General features: G+C 37.6%; 1 protein-coding gene across 1 annotated transcript; it reads left to right on the top strand.

The window, feature by feature from the left end:
• The first annotated feature begins 1,704 nt into the window (after positions 1–1,704).
• PGM2 (phosphoglucomutase 2) lies at positions 1,705–15,906 on the top strand. Its single transcript, XM_010194553.1, has 13 exons — positions 1,705–1,869; positions 2,705–2,811; positions 3,179–3,263; positions 4,860–4,943; positions 6,241–6,434; positions 7,194–7,383; positions 8,105–8,202; positions 10,689–10,869; positions 10,985–11,078; positions 11,815–11,944; positions 13,867–14,056; positions 14,592–14,725; positions 15,517–15,906. Exons 1-13 carry the CDS (start codon positions 1,783–1,785, stop codon positions 15,617–15,619), a joined length of 1,677 nt encoding a protein of 558 aa, XP_010192855.1. The 5' UTR covers positions 1,705–1,782; the 3' UTR covers positions 15,620–15,906.
• Positions 15,907–16,432: the final 526 nt, after the last annotated feature.

The raw sequence follows: 16,432 nt of genomic DNA on the forward strand, positions 1-16,432 counted from the left end.
AATAAAAAAACAACAAATAAAAATCTTCTTGGTTTTGAGAGCTACAGGATGTTTCTGGTGTCCAGTTGCCTTTCTGTATCGACATTACAGCTTACAATCTGTCCAGTCTATACAAACACGTGCAGCATCCACCTAGAGAGATGCGCATTTCAGTGGTAAGAGACAATTCCTGTTCACAAAGCTTGCGCAGCGTAAAAAAAACCCAAAGGTTTACACAGCCTGATGCAAGAGGTGGTGTTCGGGCTTTACCTATGAGACATAGGCTTGATATTCCAGCAACAAGTTCAGGTCAACTTCTGAACAGGCTAAACTCAGAATAGTTATGCTGGCTGATGTTATTCTATAATAACATAGAATTATATTTATTCTTATAATTATTTAATATAATTACTATGTAATAATACAGAATTACGTTGAGCTTCTTACAAGGAAGTGTCAGTTACAATGTTCTTGGACAGGTAAATTGGTATTTCTTAAACTGGAAATGGTAATTCTGGGGTGCCAAACCCTGGTCTCATTTTGGTATGGAGAATGCTGACATCTTTTTATGTAGGCTTAATCATGTGCCTGCTGCTGGAGGAGCATTTTCTGGAGCTGCAGAAAACTTTTTTTTTTTTAAATTGCCTATAATGATGCGCCTTCTCTTGCTGCAAGCATGCCTGGGTCATCCAAGAAGTAGTAAAGTCTGACTTTTATGAGGTCATTTGGTTGATGAGAAATCAAAGCTTGTGTTCACTTGGAAATTATGATCTTTGTACTCCTGTGTAAGTGGTGAGTGACCTGCAGAGGATGCTGCATCTCCACACAACCCTGTGGCCTGGAGTGTGCCATCTGTCCTGTTGGCTTATCCATTTCTGAGACATCAAATACTAAACTTCACAAATCCCGTGTTACTAAGATTGAGATGTTGGGGCGTACAGGACTTTACTGGTTCCTAAGTTTGGAAACAGAGTTGATGACAACAGTCAATACAAGCAACACACCAAGAAAAGCAGTGAGACAGAAGGTCCTCACTGTTCACAAGCGGTCTAAGGCAGCCTTTCCATCGCTGTTCTGCACAGTTTTTTTAATTTAAGAATTCAGCTGTAGTTGCTAAGCTTTCATCCTGAGGGTTGTGCTTATTTTTACAAGCCTTACCTGCAAATGTATTGCAAATTGTCATCTTTATTTTCTGACCAGTCTGCTTAGTTTTGCTGCTGCCTCTAGCGTTAGCCAGTCCTGGGACAAGGTAGTAATTTTTTTTTTTTTAAAACTCTACTTGTAACACTATGGAAGTAACAAATATTTCTTAATCATGAGCTTAATTTACTTGCTTAGATGTTTAGAGTAGTTCTTGTGTTGTGATAACAGAAATTCTATGAACTGTAAAAGGTACTTTTTTGTTTGTTTCTGTTTTTAAAACAAGAAAATATTAAAATGGACATCTTGAAAATCTTTTCACTTCCCAGAATGTGGTATATACACTGCTGTCAAGGCAACACGTTCACTTAAGGAGATAAATCTAAAATAAGTAATACTTGAGATTGTACTGACCTAAAATTAGGAAGATGTATGTAGCAGGAGTTCTGGTGTTCCTGAAGTGGTCTGTGGTGTAAATAAGCTGGTACACAGACTGGGAAGGAAAGTCAGTTCTGTAAGGGTATTAAAAACAAACAAAAACCCAAAAACTTTTCTAGAATATCTGAATTTTTGTGTCTACAGAATCCAAAAACTTCTGCAATAGTGAAGCAACTGGTTGCTGAAGGAAATGCCAGAGACCTGCAGAAGTACTTTGGCTCACGGATGGAGTTTGGCACAGCAGGGCTCAGGGCTGCCATGGGAGCTGGAATTTCCCACATGAATGACCTGACCATTATCCAGACCACCCAGGTACTGTGTCCAGCACTTATCTCACTTCACTGTTGTGTACGGGAATGGAAGGCTTCATTTATGACAAGCAAACAATATTCTATGGAAATACAAGGTTTTTTACTATTCCTTCAGTTTTCAGAAGTCATTGATTATTATTAGCTGACTGCTGATCTCTGAAAGCAAGCAGAGAGAAGCTATTAAGCCAGTAATAGAAGTTATTTTCCATATTTGATTTGCAATTGAATTTTTACCCAGCTACAGTTAAGCTCAAGTGGATCGGTTTTTCCACTACTACAAAACACCCCAAAGGTAGCCAGCATTTGGCTAAGCTTTGTGTGTGTTGGACAGAAATTTGCATAAATTCAGTGAAACTATATATATGCATATAGGTCCTAAAGAGAGGACTCCTTGGGGAGAGCTTAAAAAACCCAAAACCCCTAAATTACTGCAGCTTGGAGTGGTGGTGTATCATGTCCTAAACAGGTGTCATTAGTAAGAGTGAGATTCAGTTAAAAACCTGAAATATTGTCCAGTCATTCTGTTCCTTATCTGAGACCTAACACAGCTAAATAATTTCTCAAATTCTGCAATTCAGACTGATCATGTTAACTGTTTCTTTCTGGAGTTGGTTCTGATTTTTGGGAAAGTACTTAAATGCTGTCCAGCTTCACTATACTTCAAGGTTTTTGGTATTTCTTGGTGTTTATTGTCCCAGACAAACTGAATCCCAGTTCAGTGAGATGTTATATGTGCTCACCTTTCTAAGACATCAACATCTTAGCAATCATCTTAATCTAAAGATAAATTAAACATTAAGATTGGGTTAATGAGGTGGATTTGTTGTTGTCTTCAGGGATTTTGCAGATATCTTGAGAAGAATTTCAGTGACCTGAAAAAGAGAGGAGTTGTGATTGGTTTTGATGCCCGCGCTGATCATTCCAGTGGAGGTAGTAGCAAAAGGTACTTTTTAGGTTTTAAATATTTTTTAGATGTCTTGTGTGATCCATTATGGTTTTATATCTGCTTCAACAGTATTTTCTCTTTCTCTGGTGTGAATTAAGGTGAGAGATGTCTAATATTTTAATATTCTCTTAATGACAAAGCAGTTCTTGGAGTTGTGCCTTGTCTGTTGTGAATAGTGAGGGAACACATTTAAATTGGGTGCATATAATAGTTTGGCATTTATTTATGTGATTGTTTTTTGGGGGTTTTGGGTTGGTTTGGTTTATTTTTCAATTGGACTGAGGGCAGGGTGGGAGCTGTGAATTTCAGGAAACTTAACTGGTGAGAAAATGAATATATTTCCTTGACATCTTTTCTTGTTTAGGTTTGCAAGACTTGCTGCCAACACCTTCATCAGCCAAGGAGTTCCAGTTTATCTGTTCTCTGATATAACACCAACTCCGTTTGTGGTAGGTTTCTCTACTACGCCTTTTTATATACACACAAATTCTGTCAGATATCTTGCATTACTTACATTCAGGAAAACCAGACAAACCACTTAACTTTTTAAGCTCTACCTGAAGTTAGTCTTACGCTTATTTAGCTCTATTAGTTTACAACATCCACAGCAAGAGAAAGAAGAAGCTTAGTGCCATATTGGGGACAGTGGGATGTGTTTCTATTTGTTCCTGCTTTCAGGTGGGTTTCTTCTTGAAGACATCTCATTGTTTGTACATTGCTGTGGAGTTCAGTGATTTTTGGTTGGTCTGATTGAGGTTTTTTAATTGTTTTTTCTTTCTTTTTGGGGTATTGAATCCAAAGTAGCCTTTTTAAATAGGAAATTGTTGGAGCGCAGTGATGTTATGCTGGGAGGGTTGTTGAATGTATCTTCATTTTCACCACTGGCTCACTAGGTGTCAGGGTTCTAGAGCAATAAAGAAAACTCTTCCCCTTGCACTAAAAGGGTTGTTTAGCCTGGAGAAGAGAAGGCTGAGGGGAGACCTCATCACCACCTACAACTACCTAAAGGGAGGTTGTAGAGAGGTGGGTGCTGGTCTCTTCTCCCAGGTGATGGAGGATAGAACAAGGGAAAACGGCACCAAGATGTGCCAAGGGAGGTTCAGGATAGAGATAAGGAGGAAGTTCTTTACTGAGAGGGTTGTCAGAGGCTGGAACAGGCTGCCCAGGGAGGTGGTGGAGCCACCATCCCTGTCTGTATTTAAAGAGCGGGTAGACGAGGTACTTAGGGATATGGTTTAGTGGGTAGACAGGAGCGGTTGGACATGATGATCTCAGAGGTCTTTTCCAACCGAGTGATTCTGTGATTCTGTGAAAAGCAACACTTTCTCCTGATGCCAGTTGCTGCAGTGAGTGCTGCAAACAGAACATAGTGGGATGAAAACTGTAACGTTCTTGTACTGATACAAATTTTGGTAGATTTAGTGAAATTCTTCATAGTGCAGCTTAAAGCAGTGTTGTAAGAACTGCAGTTAATGGCATTTGCTATTAGAGAGCCGAGAGTAAACTCAAACTGGACCTCTTGTCACAAACAATGCTTTATTTTTAATTCACTCCATCTGTTTTGGACTAATTAATAATCAGTTTCTCCAAAACAGTTTTCTGAACCACGATGGAGTACTTGCTCCATGGGCTGCTCTCAAAAGATAACATGGATGATTCTGCTCTAGTTTTAATTCTCTGCCTTGTGCAGATTTCTGTCATCGCCTCAACAGACTCTGCACCCTTAAAGACCTCAGCTACCTCAAGTCATTCTACAGTAGATAACATGTGCATTCTGTTTCTTTCTATAAAATCATTACTCTAGAGATCACAAAGTATCTGAAACAAAATGGGAAAATGCACAAGGAAAAGCAAGGACTAAAGTTGTGCCACATGTGGTCTAGTGGAGCAAGTGCTACTCGGCTCCTGCCTTAGAGATTCAATCTGCAGGAATCACATCCTGGTTTTCTTTTCCTTCACCAGTAGGGAAGTATTGCATATGCATGAGAATAAATAATATATGATATTTTGCACATTCTACTTCAGATTACTTTCTCTTGTTACAGCCATACACAGTGACTCATCTGAAGCTTTGTGCTGGAATTATGGTTACGGCTTCCCATAATCCAAAACAAGATAATGGCTACAAGGTATTCCTATACAAGTTATTTTCTGGGTTTTTTTTTTCAAACTTTTTTCCATGTAAAGAAACCAGTAGTATTGTGTATAGTTCCTATCATGTTGTGGACCAGATTAACTGATAGTTTGATTTTTTTGAAATCTTTTCTAGACGTACGTATTTAAAGCCAATAGCATGTTATAGTAATACCATCATTAAAATCTTAGCTCTAAAAAGCAAGAAGGTAAGTAATACCAGTGCATGCTTTGGAACACTTTTAAATATCACTTGGCCTTTTTTCAAAAGCATTAATTGCTTCTTCAGTTCATGATTTAAAAAGATCTCTCTACTTTTACAGACTCGGAGAATTAAAAAATATGTTAAACCTAATGAGGTGCTTGTACAAAATCTTTGAGTAAATTCCACCAACTTTTTGTTTTGACTATTTTTTGTCATCTTGATAGAAAAACAAGGCAGTAGCAGGGATGATTTCTTGCCGTCTCTCTCTCTCCAGAACTTCACATCTGTTTAAAATTGCCTTTTTTTAATACTTCATGTATTGATCTTGATAGCTTGTTTGGATGTTCTAACAATTAGTTTTTAAATCAACTTCATTTTTTTCTTAATGTTTCATTACTTGGGCTACATATGTACATGGCTCAGATGCTGTTGTGTATCTTTCCTTAAACTTGTGGTCTGTAAACCATCAGTAGAATGAAGTGTGCAAACAACTGTCAAAAAGTAAAACATAATAAGTACATCCCTTCCTGGGTGTGTAAACAATCAACAGAAAGGAGAAGACTGCAAGCAATAAACATCTTGAAACTTAGTTGAATTTGTGCTTGCTGTTGTGGCAACACTGCTGCTGTAGGCAGCTGCAAAGTTACTGTGCCTTTTTCCTTAACTTTTTTTGTGATAAATGTGTTTCATTTTTGCACACTTTTTTCCTCCTAAGAATTGGTCTAGATGGAATGATTACATCTAAAATAGTAAATGAAATAGCATGGGCAATTTGTCAATCCCAAGGCTGGCAGACAGGCTGGTACTTGAATCTTTTCAAATGAGCTGGGTCTTGTTTTGTTTTTCATTATGGATTTTAGTATCTTCTGATAAAATTAAACCAACTTTTTTAATAGAACAAAAATGGGATGTGAGAGGAAACACTCAGAATATTAACAGGGAATACTCTGGGTATACTTAAGCCTAATTTACTGTTCTACTCTACTGAATGTAGTGCACCTTACCCAACAAAAACAAAACAAAAAACCTCACAAAGCTATTTTACAACATTAATAACCAAATACTCACTTACTCTATTTATTATTTAGGTTTACTGGGAAAATGGTGCTCAGATCATTTCCCCCCATGACAAAGGAATTTCTGAGGCTATTGAGGAGAACCAAGAGCCCTGGCCTCAGGCTTGGAATGACAAACTGATTGACAGCAGCCCGCTACTTCATGATCCATATGCCACAGTCAATAAGGAGTATTTCAAAGACATACAGAAACAGTGCTTTCACAGGTGACTGGTGTTAACTTCAGTAAGAATATAGGATTTTCCATCTAGTATGTCAGCGAGGCAGTTTAAACTGATGGGAGTCAGGGCAGCCATGATGCCTTCTTGTCATCTTTTGTGGTAATACTGGCAGTGGTGTGGTGATGTAGTAAGCCAGTTCATAAAGCTGGTCTAACTCAGCAAAGTGAGCGATTAGTTTCTTAATGTACCATCTTCCTGCGTTTGCACGACCAGGCATCAGCCAGATACCACAGTAAGACTGGGGCTGTCTTGTGCAGCTGGGGGTGAGCTGGCGCTGATGGTCCAATGGCCTTAAAATGGGCTTCTAAGAGAGAGGTGAGCTAAGCCAGCTCTGGAAGAAGGAGGCCTTGCTCTGTCATGCTGGCCTTGGGCACCTTGCACAAGCCTATTCCTGACACTTGCTCAGTAAAAACTTTACAGAACCAAGTGGATGTTTCTCTTTGTGGTTAACAAGTAGAATTGGTTTATGAATTAGATAAGCAGCAACCTGTTGGATGTGCTTATTTACATAAATATTTTAACCACTAGTAACCTTGCTAAAAATGAAGTCAGAATTAGTTATCAAGAGTGACTCATATTGCTGAGAAATGAGGCTAAGCTAATTACCTTTAAAATTTGACCTCCTTTAATTTCTAATTTTAACAGTGATATAGAATACTGAGTCATACCTGTTTCTGATCGTAGTTCATTTTGTGCAGAATATTCTTCCATATCCAAGTTTACTGTAAATCTGCTTTATTTCAGGAATATAAACAAGGAAACAAACCTGAAATTTGTTCATACTTCAGTGCATGGCGTAGGTCATAAATTTGTGCAGTTGGCCTTCCAGGCATTTGACCTTAGCCCTCCTTTTGCTGTTCCGGAGCAGAAGGATCCTGATCCAGAATTTCCCACAGTGAAGTATCCAAACCCTGAAGAAGGCAAAGGTGTCCTGGTAAATAGATTTTTTTTTTTTATTATTTTTTTTAAATAGCTGCAGTGTCTTTCAAATAAGTGTTTTCTTTCTGCCAGCAGTCATGGCTATAAATACTGGTTGAAGGTCTATTTTGTTTCTGTTCTTAGAGCCTTATGTTTGGTGAAGAGTTAGCTGGTATCCTTACATTGAAATTTATAACTTGCTATGAACCAGTCTGATAATAATTAGCTATAACTTTAAACTGTACTTTGTTCTGCTCTCTAACAGAATAGGAAGCATCTGCACATGGAACAAAGTGATACACTTTTTCAAAAAAAAAAAAAAAAAAAAAGAAGAAAAAGATAATTAAAAAACCCTTCACAGTTAGTTTTGGAAAGTTTCTACAATTTACAACTGAAATATAAGGACTAAATTGTTCTGATATGGCACCGGAAACGGGCAGGGGAAGTCTTGACAGGAGGTTAGGATTTCTGTTAGACTTCATTATTGAAGGGTCCTGCTAAAAAAAAAAAGCAGTGTTTGACTTGGGCTGCAGAAGTGGAACGATGTAGGGGAAGTTAAATATCCTGACTGTGCTCTACTGCTGCCAGGCTTGAAGTTTATTTTTTGCAGAGGCACGTAATGATTTTAGGTGTTTGAGATTAAATAAACTGGGGAAATGATTTAAAACCTATAAAGGAAGTGTTAATACTCCCAAATAATATTTTCACTTATCTGGTCTTGCTTACCACTTTTCCAGACATTGTCTTTTGCTTTGGCTGAAAAAGATGGGGCAAAAATCATTTTAGCAAATGATCCTGATGCTGATCGACTTGCAGTGGCAGAGAAACAAGAGAGGTATGGTAATAAAGAAATGCAAACTATTTACATTTTTTACTTAAAGTCTAGGCTCATTTGAGGGAGTCTTGCAACCTGTGTTGCTGAGGAAGATAGAATAGTTGCAGTAGTTGTTTTCTGCCCAAAAACACATAGAAATGTGAGAGAACTGTATGAAGCAGACCACAGTGAGGGCAGTATAATGATTCATACTGGACACTGTACAGAAGCCTGAACACATCCTTGACACTTGCTGTACTTGAGACATGCACAGAAGCATGTGTGTTGTTGTGATTATGCTATACCTTTTTAGAGGTAGATTTTAAAGGTAGGTTTTAGTCAGAATTTTTTTCATAGAAGACTGATAAACATTCTTTCATGCTGTATTTATTAAATAACAACTTGAATACTCAGGAGAACTTTTTATCATTCCCCAATACTCTCAGGAATAGGGAACATCTTTGTTCTTTAATACAAGTTCCTTCTTTCTCAAATACTATTAGACCAGACATTTTCCTAATCATCAGATGATTTGGGCCTCTCTTGTTCAGTTCCCCACTTCTATGCATGATGTTATGATTCTGCATTTCACCTTAAGCTTTGTCAGCGTTTGGTACTTCTCAGTATAGTCATTTGTACTCTCTCCTCAAAGGCCCAGTTACATATGCATTATTTATCTATGTATGTCCTGTCAAAGAACGGGATCACGAAAGGGAAACTTGCTCAAACAGGGGCTCCTCATAAATTTTTCATATGTAAGGAATTTGTAAGCTGTAGTTCTGACCCAGTATTACCATCCCATAATTTCATGCCCCGTGATATCCTGTACTTCTATGATTGTTTGCATTTCTGTATTGTGGTTATATCTGGTAAATGAAAATAAGCTAAGTACCGCACTTCGTATCATATCTACAGCTAGCAGTGTTTCTCTCTTTTCTACCTTGATAAAGCAGAAAGTAATCTGAGCAGTTAGAAACCATAAATCTTTAATTAAAGTAAACTTCAAGGTTTTCAGCTCAGGGAGGAGCAGAACAAAATTCTGCTGCTGGGCCAGTGGTGGAAATAGTGTGAATGAATTTCTTACATGTGAGCCAGAAGAGGGATATACAATCATGGCAAGGGTCCTTGGTACCCAAAGGATGAGATGGGCTAGATGTACTCAGTGATTATGGATGACCAGGTATTTGAGCCTGAATCAGTTATGCACATTCCAAAAACCCAGTAAAAGGAGGCAGCACAAATACTCGTTTTACTTAGATAACCCCCTTCGGTCTTGTAGCAGCTTCAAAGGTGGCAGTGTTTTCTTTGGGTTTTTGGGGCTTTTGTTTAACGTTAACCTCACAACATGAACTAAGGAGGCTTCTCTGCTTTTAGAAGACTGGGGCTGATGGGCTCTCTCTGCTGTATCTTTGCCAATGTTACCTGGAATATCCTTATTTTAATATTTTTGGGCTATGCCAGCCTCAGTTGGCAATTCAGCATTGAAGAAACGCATAAAAAGCTTTAGTTTGTGCTAGTTATTATGGGATAAAACAAGAATGCAAAAAATCATGCATGTTTTTGTCTAAAAACTGACAGCTATAAGAGACTTGAAGAGGGAGTGTTAGTTTATTGTATTTATCACCACTGAGAGCATGGTGCTTTCGTTCTGCTGCCTCTTTGCTAATTGTTTAGCCAGTCCAAGTTGTCTCCTAACTTTAAGTCTTGTGTCCTCCTCTCAGACTTCTGTTCATGCACTAATCAAATATTAATATAGGCTTCTACAGTATCTGTACTTCTTCTTTGACAGAACCTCCTGCTAGAGCACGCTCTCTCAGCGCTCTTGCACTAAGTTGTCGCTGTGCATTGCTTTGTGCCTGTTGGCATCAATAAATGCAGGAGACTGAGTCTGCTTCTCTTTCACAACAGGTACTGTTTCTGTAGGTCTTGATTTTTTTGTCAGTTTGGCAGTGTCTTTGTCCCTTTTTGTGACTGGGAAATTTTGGGCAATCTTGACATCTGTCTTTCCCTTTTTTCCTTTAATCTTTCTTGTTCTAGCAACATGTCAATGTTAACACTTTTTTACCTGTTTGAGATCTTTTTCAGTCTTCCTCAGTGACCAATTGATGTATTTGTGCTTAAATAAAAGGTATTTGTCACTGAGTCAACTAAAAATACTGATCCCTTGAGAACTGTATTTCCTGTGTCTGTGCTTGTCTTAATCATTGATTTTATAATTTGTCTGCTGAAGATTTTTGTTTTACTTGAAATATGCTGAAAATATCCGTTTCATCTTTGGATAAAACCAGAAGCTGGTACATAAGATGGAGGAGGAATGTAACCACTTCAGAATTCTTTGGGGGAGGAATTTTTTTGTTTTTAATGAACTCACGATATCTTGTTACTTGGAACTCAGATGCAGTGGTTTTATTTGTTTGTATTCATGTATGGAAGAACCAGTAGATTTTCTTTTCCAGTGTTATCCTTTGAATTCATATACTCTCTATTATTTTTTTTTTCCTCTCCAGTGGTGAATGGAAGGTGTTTTCTGGAAATGAGCTGGGAGCTCTTTTAGGCTGGTGGATCTTCACGTGCTGGAAAAAACACAATAGGGACACTCGTGCCATTAAAGATGTCTACATGTTATCCAGTACTGTTTCTTCCAAAATCCTGAGAGCAATTGCACTAAAAGAAGGCTTTCACTTTGAGGTAAGCTGTTAATGTTGTTTCATGTTCTTTTATTTGCTTACGTACTCAGTGTCATATCTTTGTAAAACATTACTTTTATTTTTAATGCCTTTTTTTTCTCTCCTCACTGTTGTAGGAAACACTGACAGGATTCAAGTGGATGGGCAACCGTGCCAAACAGCTCATGGACCAGGGAAAAGCTGTTCTTTTTGCATTTGAGGAGGCTATAGGTAAGAAACAAAATACTATATTCTAGTGTCCTGTAAAATAGTGACAGTAAGACTATTGCAAAAAAATAGCAATGTAAAGGTGCCCTCAACACAGTGAGTGTATTTCCAGTAAGCAGGTGGTTGACATTACTAGTTTTAATCCTTTGTATCTCTGCCTAGCACAGAGTTTATTGATGTAAGCTTGGTGTAGCATATTCAGTACCATGGTTTCAGACCTGGACTGCAAATTCTGCACAAGCTATTTAAATAGAACAAACTGGAAAGCCATGAATAAAAGCTATGAATTTGTGAGAAGGAAATTGTAAAGCTATAATGCTATTTCTCAAGTATCTCAGTACCTGAAAACCAGAGAAAATGTGACTAATTTCTTGGATAATTATCAGCGTTACCATGTGCTACCATGTAAGGGTAATCACATTTGAAACAAAGTGATGTACCTGCGTTGTTCCTGCAGTGTGGCATTTCTTCCATGACAGCTCCAAAAGTACTCAGAAGCATCTAGCACTGATATGATAAAAATCTGTCTTGAAATCCCATTAAATACCTTGCTTATCAAAATTAATGCTGATGAGAAGATGCAAATTTTCCACTTTTGCTTTAACTCTAAAATGTCTGTACAATGGTAATGTGCATTTCTCCTTTAAAAGATGTTGATTGCTTAACTTCCCCTTCCCCCTCCTTTCATCTTATTTCTTCATAAAAATATATAAAGCCTATATGTATTGTCTTTGTTCAGGATATATGTGCTGTCCTGCTGTTCTGGACAAAGATGGTGTCAGCGCCGCTGTTATAACTGCGGAGATGGCTAGCTTTTTGGCAACCAGGAATTTATCGTTGTCTCAGCAGCTGAAAGCTGTCTATGATGAGTGAGTTCCATTATAAATATCTAATTTTCAGATTTTCTCCATTCCACATGCCAGGGTTAATAGGGACTCCAATAGCAACCTGTAGTATACGAAGAAATAAAAATTTGTTTATTGTACTATTAACATAATTCTGTGTTAATAGTGGTCTACTAGAAAGCACTTCTGCCTTATGGGCATGAATATATTTATTACTTCATTTTGTGTTATTTTAAGGTATTTTAAAAATAATAATATTACTTTACTAAATCCCTATTAGTTAGTGAGATTTTTTAGATACTTTTGTTTGCTTGTCTGAAAGGTTTCTCCCTCTTGGGAAGTTTGGCTCTTCGGTGCCTTTACAGAAGATTGGCCTGGTTTTTGGCCAGCAGGATTGCTGTGTTGTAGCGATCATAGTGTCTCTTGCTGCTTTAGTGTGCCAGACACACAAAAACATTGATGGTAGAGTGGGCCTAAGTAGCCCTGGCATATTTATGCCACTCACAGAAGCCAGCTTGCTTCTGTCCCACTTGCAGGGCTACTTGTGATTAAATTAATTCTAGTTGGCGCTGAAGCCAGGCTTTTTATTATACTATTCTGTCTCTTTTTGATGGATAGGTATATGTTGGTTGTTCTTTCTCTTTCGGCTCCTGAATACTGAGATTTGAACAGATTATGCAGAAGTGCTGTGACTGCTTAGCTATATACAGCTGGGTATTGCTCTAAGAGCTTTTAATATGAGGCACTACTTTTGTTCTTGTTTAATGGTTCAAAGACCTACGGAAACCAATAGGAAAGATGGCTATTGAATTTCATGGGACAGCAAGTGTTATTTCGTGAGTGTTTTGAGTTGTTTTAGAGGACAGAGCAGCATAGGCTGGCAGATACCCCTTCATATCTCATAGACACTAACAGAGTGGTGGAACCTGCAAAGAGACTCATGGAAAACTCCATCATAAACAAGTGATGCTTGTTTTCCAGTCCTCAGATCTCCTATTTGCATGCAGCAGTAGCCATGCTTGTTTCATTCACCGCTTAAGAAGGAATCAAATGGCAAAGGCTTGCTAACACACTGCATAAATAAATGGTGGGATTTATCAGCTATTGTACATGGCAGAAGTTTAAGTGGGTTCAAGGAACAGTAATAGAATATATGGAAGAGGAATTCATGCCTAGAGCTGCAAATACAGCATCTGATGTGAGAATTCCCTTAATTACTGGTAGCTGGAAGTGTATATTGAAAGGATATTCAAAGAATATACACTGGCGTGAACCAGAGTATTATTTTTAAAACTCATTCAGTAAACACCTGCTTCAGGTTGCCCTCAGAAACAGAGTATTTAATTGAGTGGAACGTAGCTGTGCTGCTGTGTACACAGCCACTGGAGAGGACTCTCAGAGTCAGAGCTTATTTAGCATAAAAGCAGTCCGTGGATGCACCTCAAAGTAAGATGTCACTGCTCGTGGCCACTGTTTGTGGAAAAGCTACGGATACAGGGAAGGCTACAAATACACCTTATTAAATTGATGCTTGATAACTAGAACTGGAGTGGGGGAGGGTTCTTGATTTGTTTTGGGGGTCATTTTGAGTGTGTTTCATTTTTGTTTACCTGTGGTTAGTACAGAATTGCAGTTCTTTACTGCTTACTACTTTTATTCTTTGTCAGATTTGTTTTGTGTGTTGCTGTTGAGGCAGAAGAAATTCTACTCTGTATTTTGGAGATGTAGAAGGGGGATCTGTTCTCAAAGAAATAACACAGTCCTAGCAGGCTCATGACTTCTTTCAAATACAGGATAGGTTTTGTAAATTCTCTTGCTAAATTCTCAGAACTGATGCTACAGTTGAGTGGCCGTGAGTATAGATTCTCACTTTATAGAAGGTTGTGTAATGGTGTACAACTCTAAGAACATTGCTTCTTCAATTCATTAATATTGTGTCTTCACAGATACGGTTTCCATATTACCAGAGCTTCATATTTCATCTGCCGTGATCCTAAAGTTATTCAACAGCTTTTTGACAACCTTAGAAATTTTGATGGAAAAAACACATATCCAAAATCTTGTGGCAGATTTAAAGTTTCTGCAATAAGGGATCTCACTACTGGATATGACAGCAGCCAGCCAGATCAAAAGGCTGTAAGTATATTTTTAAAGCTATATGTAAATCTTAGAAGCACGTATATAGACATACATAAAAAAATATATGGAGAGACAATCTAAACATTATGTTACATCCTGAGGCTTAATTGTTTTGCCTTAGTGGGAGGAAATGAAGGTTGGGGGAGGTGGGGAGGGTTGGAGTTTTGTCTGAAGGGAGGTAGGAGGATCTTGCTGTCTTGCCACAGCAATATTGCGTTAGCTTGCTGTAAGTGTAAACTAAACCGTCTACTGAGATGTGGCTTTGGATTTGTTAGTTTTCAATAATCCATGTTCCTCTGCCTCCTGGGAAATGCTATCACAGAGCAATTCCTATTTGCAGTGAAACATGTTGACAAGGCTGTCACTGGCCTCTTGTGGTCTCAAGACCAAAATGATGAAGAAAACAGAACAAAGCTTAATTTTAACTGTTCCTTTAGTTACACTATATGGCATCAAGTCATGGGTTTTGTCTTTAATTCATTATATGTAGTCACTTTCCAAGCTTCTAAAAAGTTATTCTTACTATTTCTAGATACTCCCCACCAGTAAAAGTAGCCAAATGATAACGTTCACTTTTGCTAATGGAGGAGTGGCCACGATGAGAACCAGTGGGACGGAACCAAAGATCAAATACTATTCTGAACTCTGTGCACCTCCTGGGAACAGGTATTGTCACTTATAGCAGTAACTGCTGTGTAATAGCGGCTGTGTGGCTTTTGGTGTTGTTTTATTGGGGAAGGGGCTCTCCATGATCACATAATACTACTATCGTCATTATTTTAGCAAATATGTTTGCATAAAGTTTCAGTTCTGCAAAACTTGGTGACATGTTCTTCTTGTCACTGAAATTTCTTTGAACTTGGTTTCAGTAAAAACAATATCAAGAAAAACACTCTGTCTTAAATGGTAGTAGATATATTCACTTTTTTTATATATGCATAGTTGCTTTAAACTTTCATAACTGTACACGAAGTGTTCTATATATTTTAAACTCTTTTATGTTTAGAAGTTATAATTAGTATGTAACTAGTAGGTATACTAATAGTAGTTAACTTGAGTGATAGCCCTGGAAATCATATAGTCTTAAAGATAAGCAATTATTAACTTATGTAATGTTTTCTCACAGACGAAAATTCATCTGAAAATGCTATTACAAATATAACAGTTACCTTTTTATGCATATACAATTATAGAAAATCTTCTGAACTCAAACTGGCTGATTTATTTTAGATTATATTGTGGGTTTGTTTCTCCATAGTCTTAAGTGCCTCCATGTGCATCAGTTGGAAGCGAACATCAGTGCATAAGAAATCAAATGTATATACTTTTAGCATTAATAGAAAATGTATGTCTAAAACAATGCAACAGATTTAAAAATTCCTCACACTGAAAATCTGCTTTTTTAGCTTCTCCACTGTAACACTGTTTTCTGTATTTGTATGGATTTTGTTTCTCAGTGACGTTGAGCAGCTGAAGAAGGAACTAGATGAACTGGTCAATGCTCTTGAAAAACACTTCTTTCAACCAGAAAAGAATAATCTTCAACGAAAGACTGAATAAAATAGCAAAATTACTACCTTAATTAGTTTTTGTAGCATTAGAAATGCATTATTTAAGAAGTAAAGAATTTTAGGACCAAACATCTGAGAGCTCAGACTAAAAAGACTTCTGCTTTTATTAAGAGTTACTCTAGATACTCTTGGATCTAGTATCTTATTTTGGAAGGAAAGTACCTCTACCCTTACAGGACCAAAAAACCCCTCATCAGTTGAACTAAAAGCTTTATGAACTAAAAGTTGACTGCAAATGTATTTCAATCAAAACTTGTTTTAATTAAATATAAGTAATATCCTGATTTCTGAAATGCAGCCTGTTTTGTGGGGACTTCTATTTCTTTTGTGTGTGTATGCTGTGATGTGATAAGACTGTGTAACTTTTATCTAGGTTTAGATTGGCAAAGCAAGTTCTGTTAACAAGAAGTACTGAAAGCCTGTGACGAGACTTTGACAAACTTGGAGGAAAAGTTTCAGAAATAGTGATCTTGCTTGGGGATTTTGTCCCAAATAAACAAGAAGTATGTTGAGAGTTCCAAGTCCAACTTCCTTACCATTTAGAGCTGAGATGGGAGAGATTTCAAGACCATCCATAAGAAGGAGGCATGAAAAAAGAATCTATTATTAAGGAATTAAAATGACAATGACAACTTTAGGTTTTGACATAGTCTGAATCTGAAGTACTTCTTGATAGTGTATGCTCCCAGATGCAAGACCTGGAATAATGGGTATGTAGTACAAGTTTGGGAGACCAGAGTATGAAATGGTGCTGATGCACCCCAGAAAAGAGCATGCATCTGGGTCTCCAAGGTTTCTGTGT

The sequence above is a fragment of the Mesitornis unicolor genome, unplaced genomic scaffold (assembly GCF_000695765.1).
Source record: "Mesitornis unicolor isolate BGI_N332 unplaced genomic scaffold, ASM69576v1 scaffold43461, whole genome shotgun sequence".
Lineage (NCBI taxonomy): Eukaryota > Metazoa > Chordata > Aves > Mesitornithiformes > Mesitornithidae > Mesitornis > Mesitornis unicolor.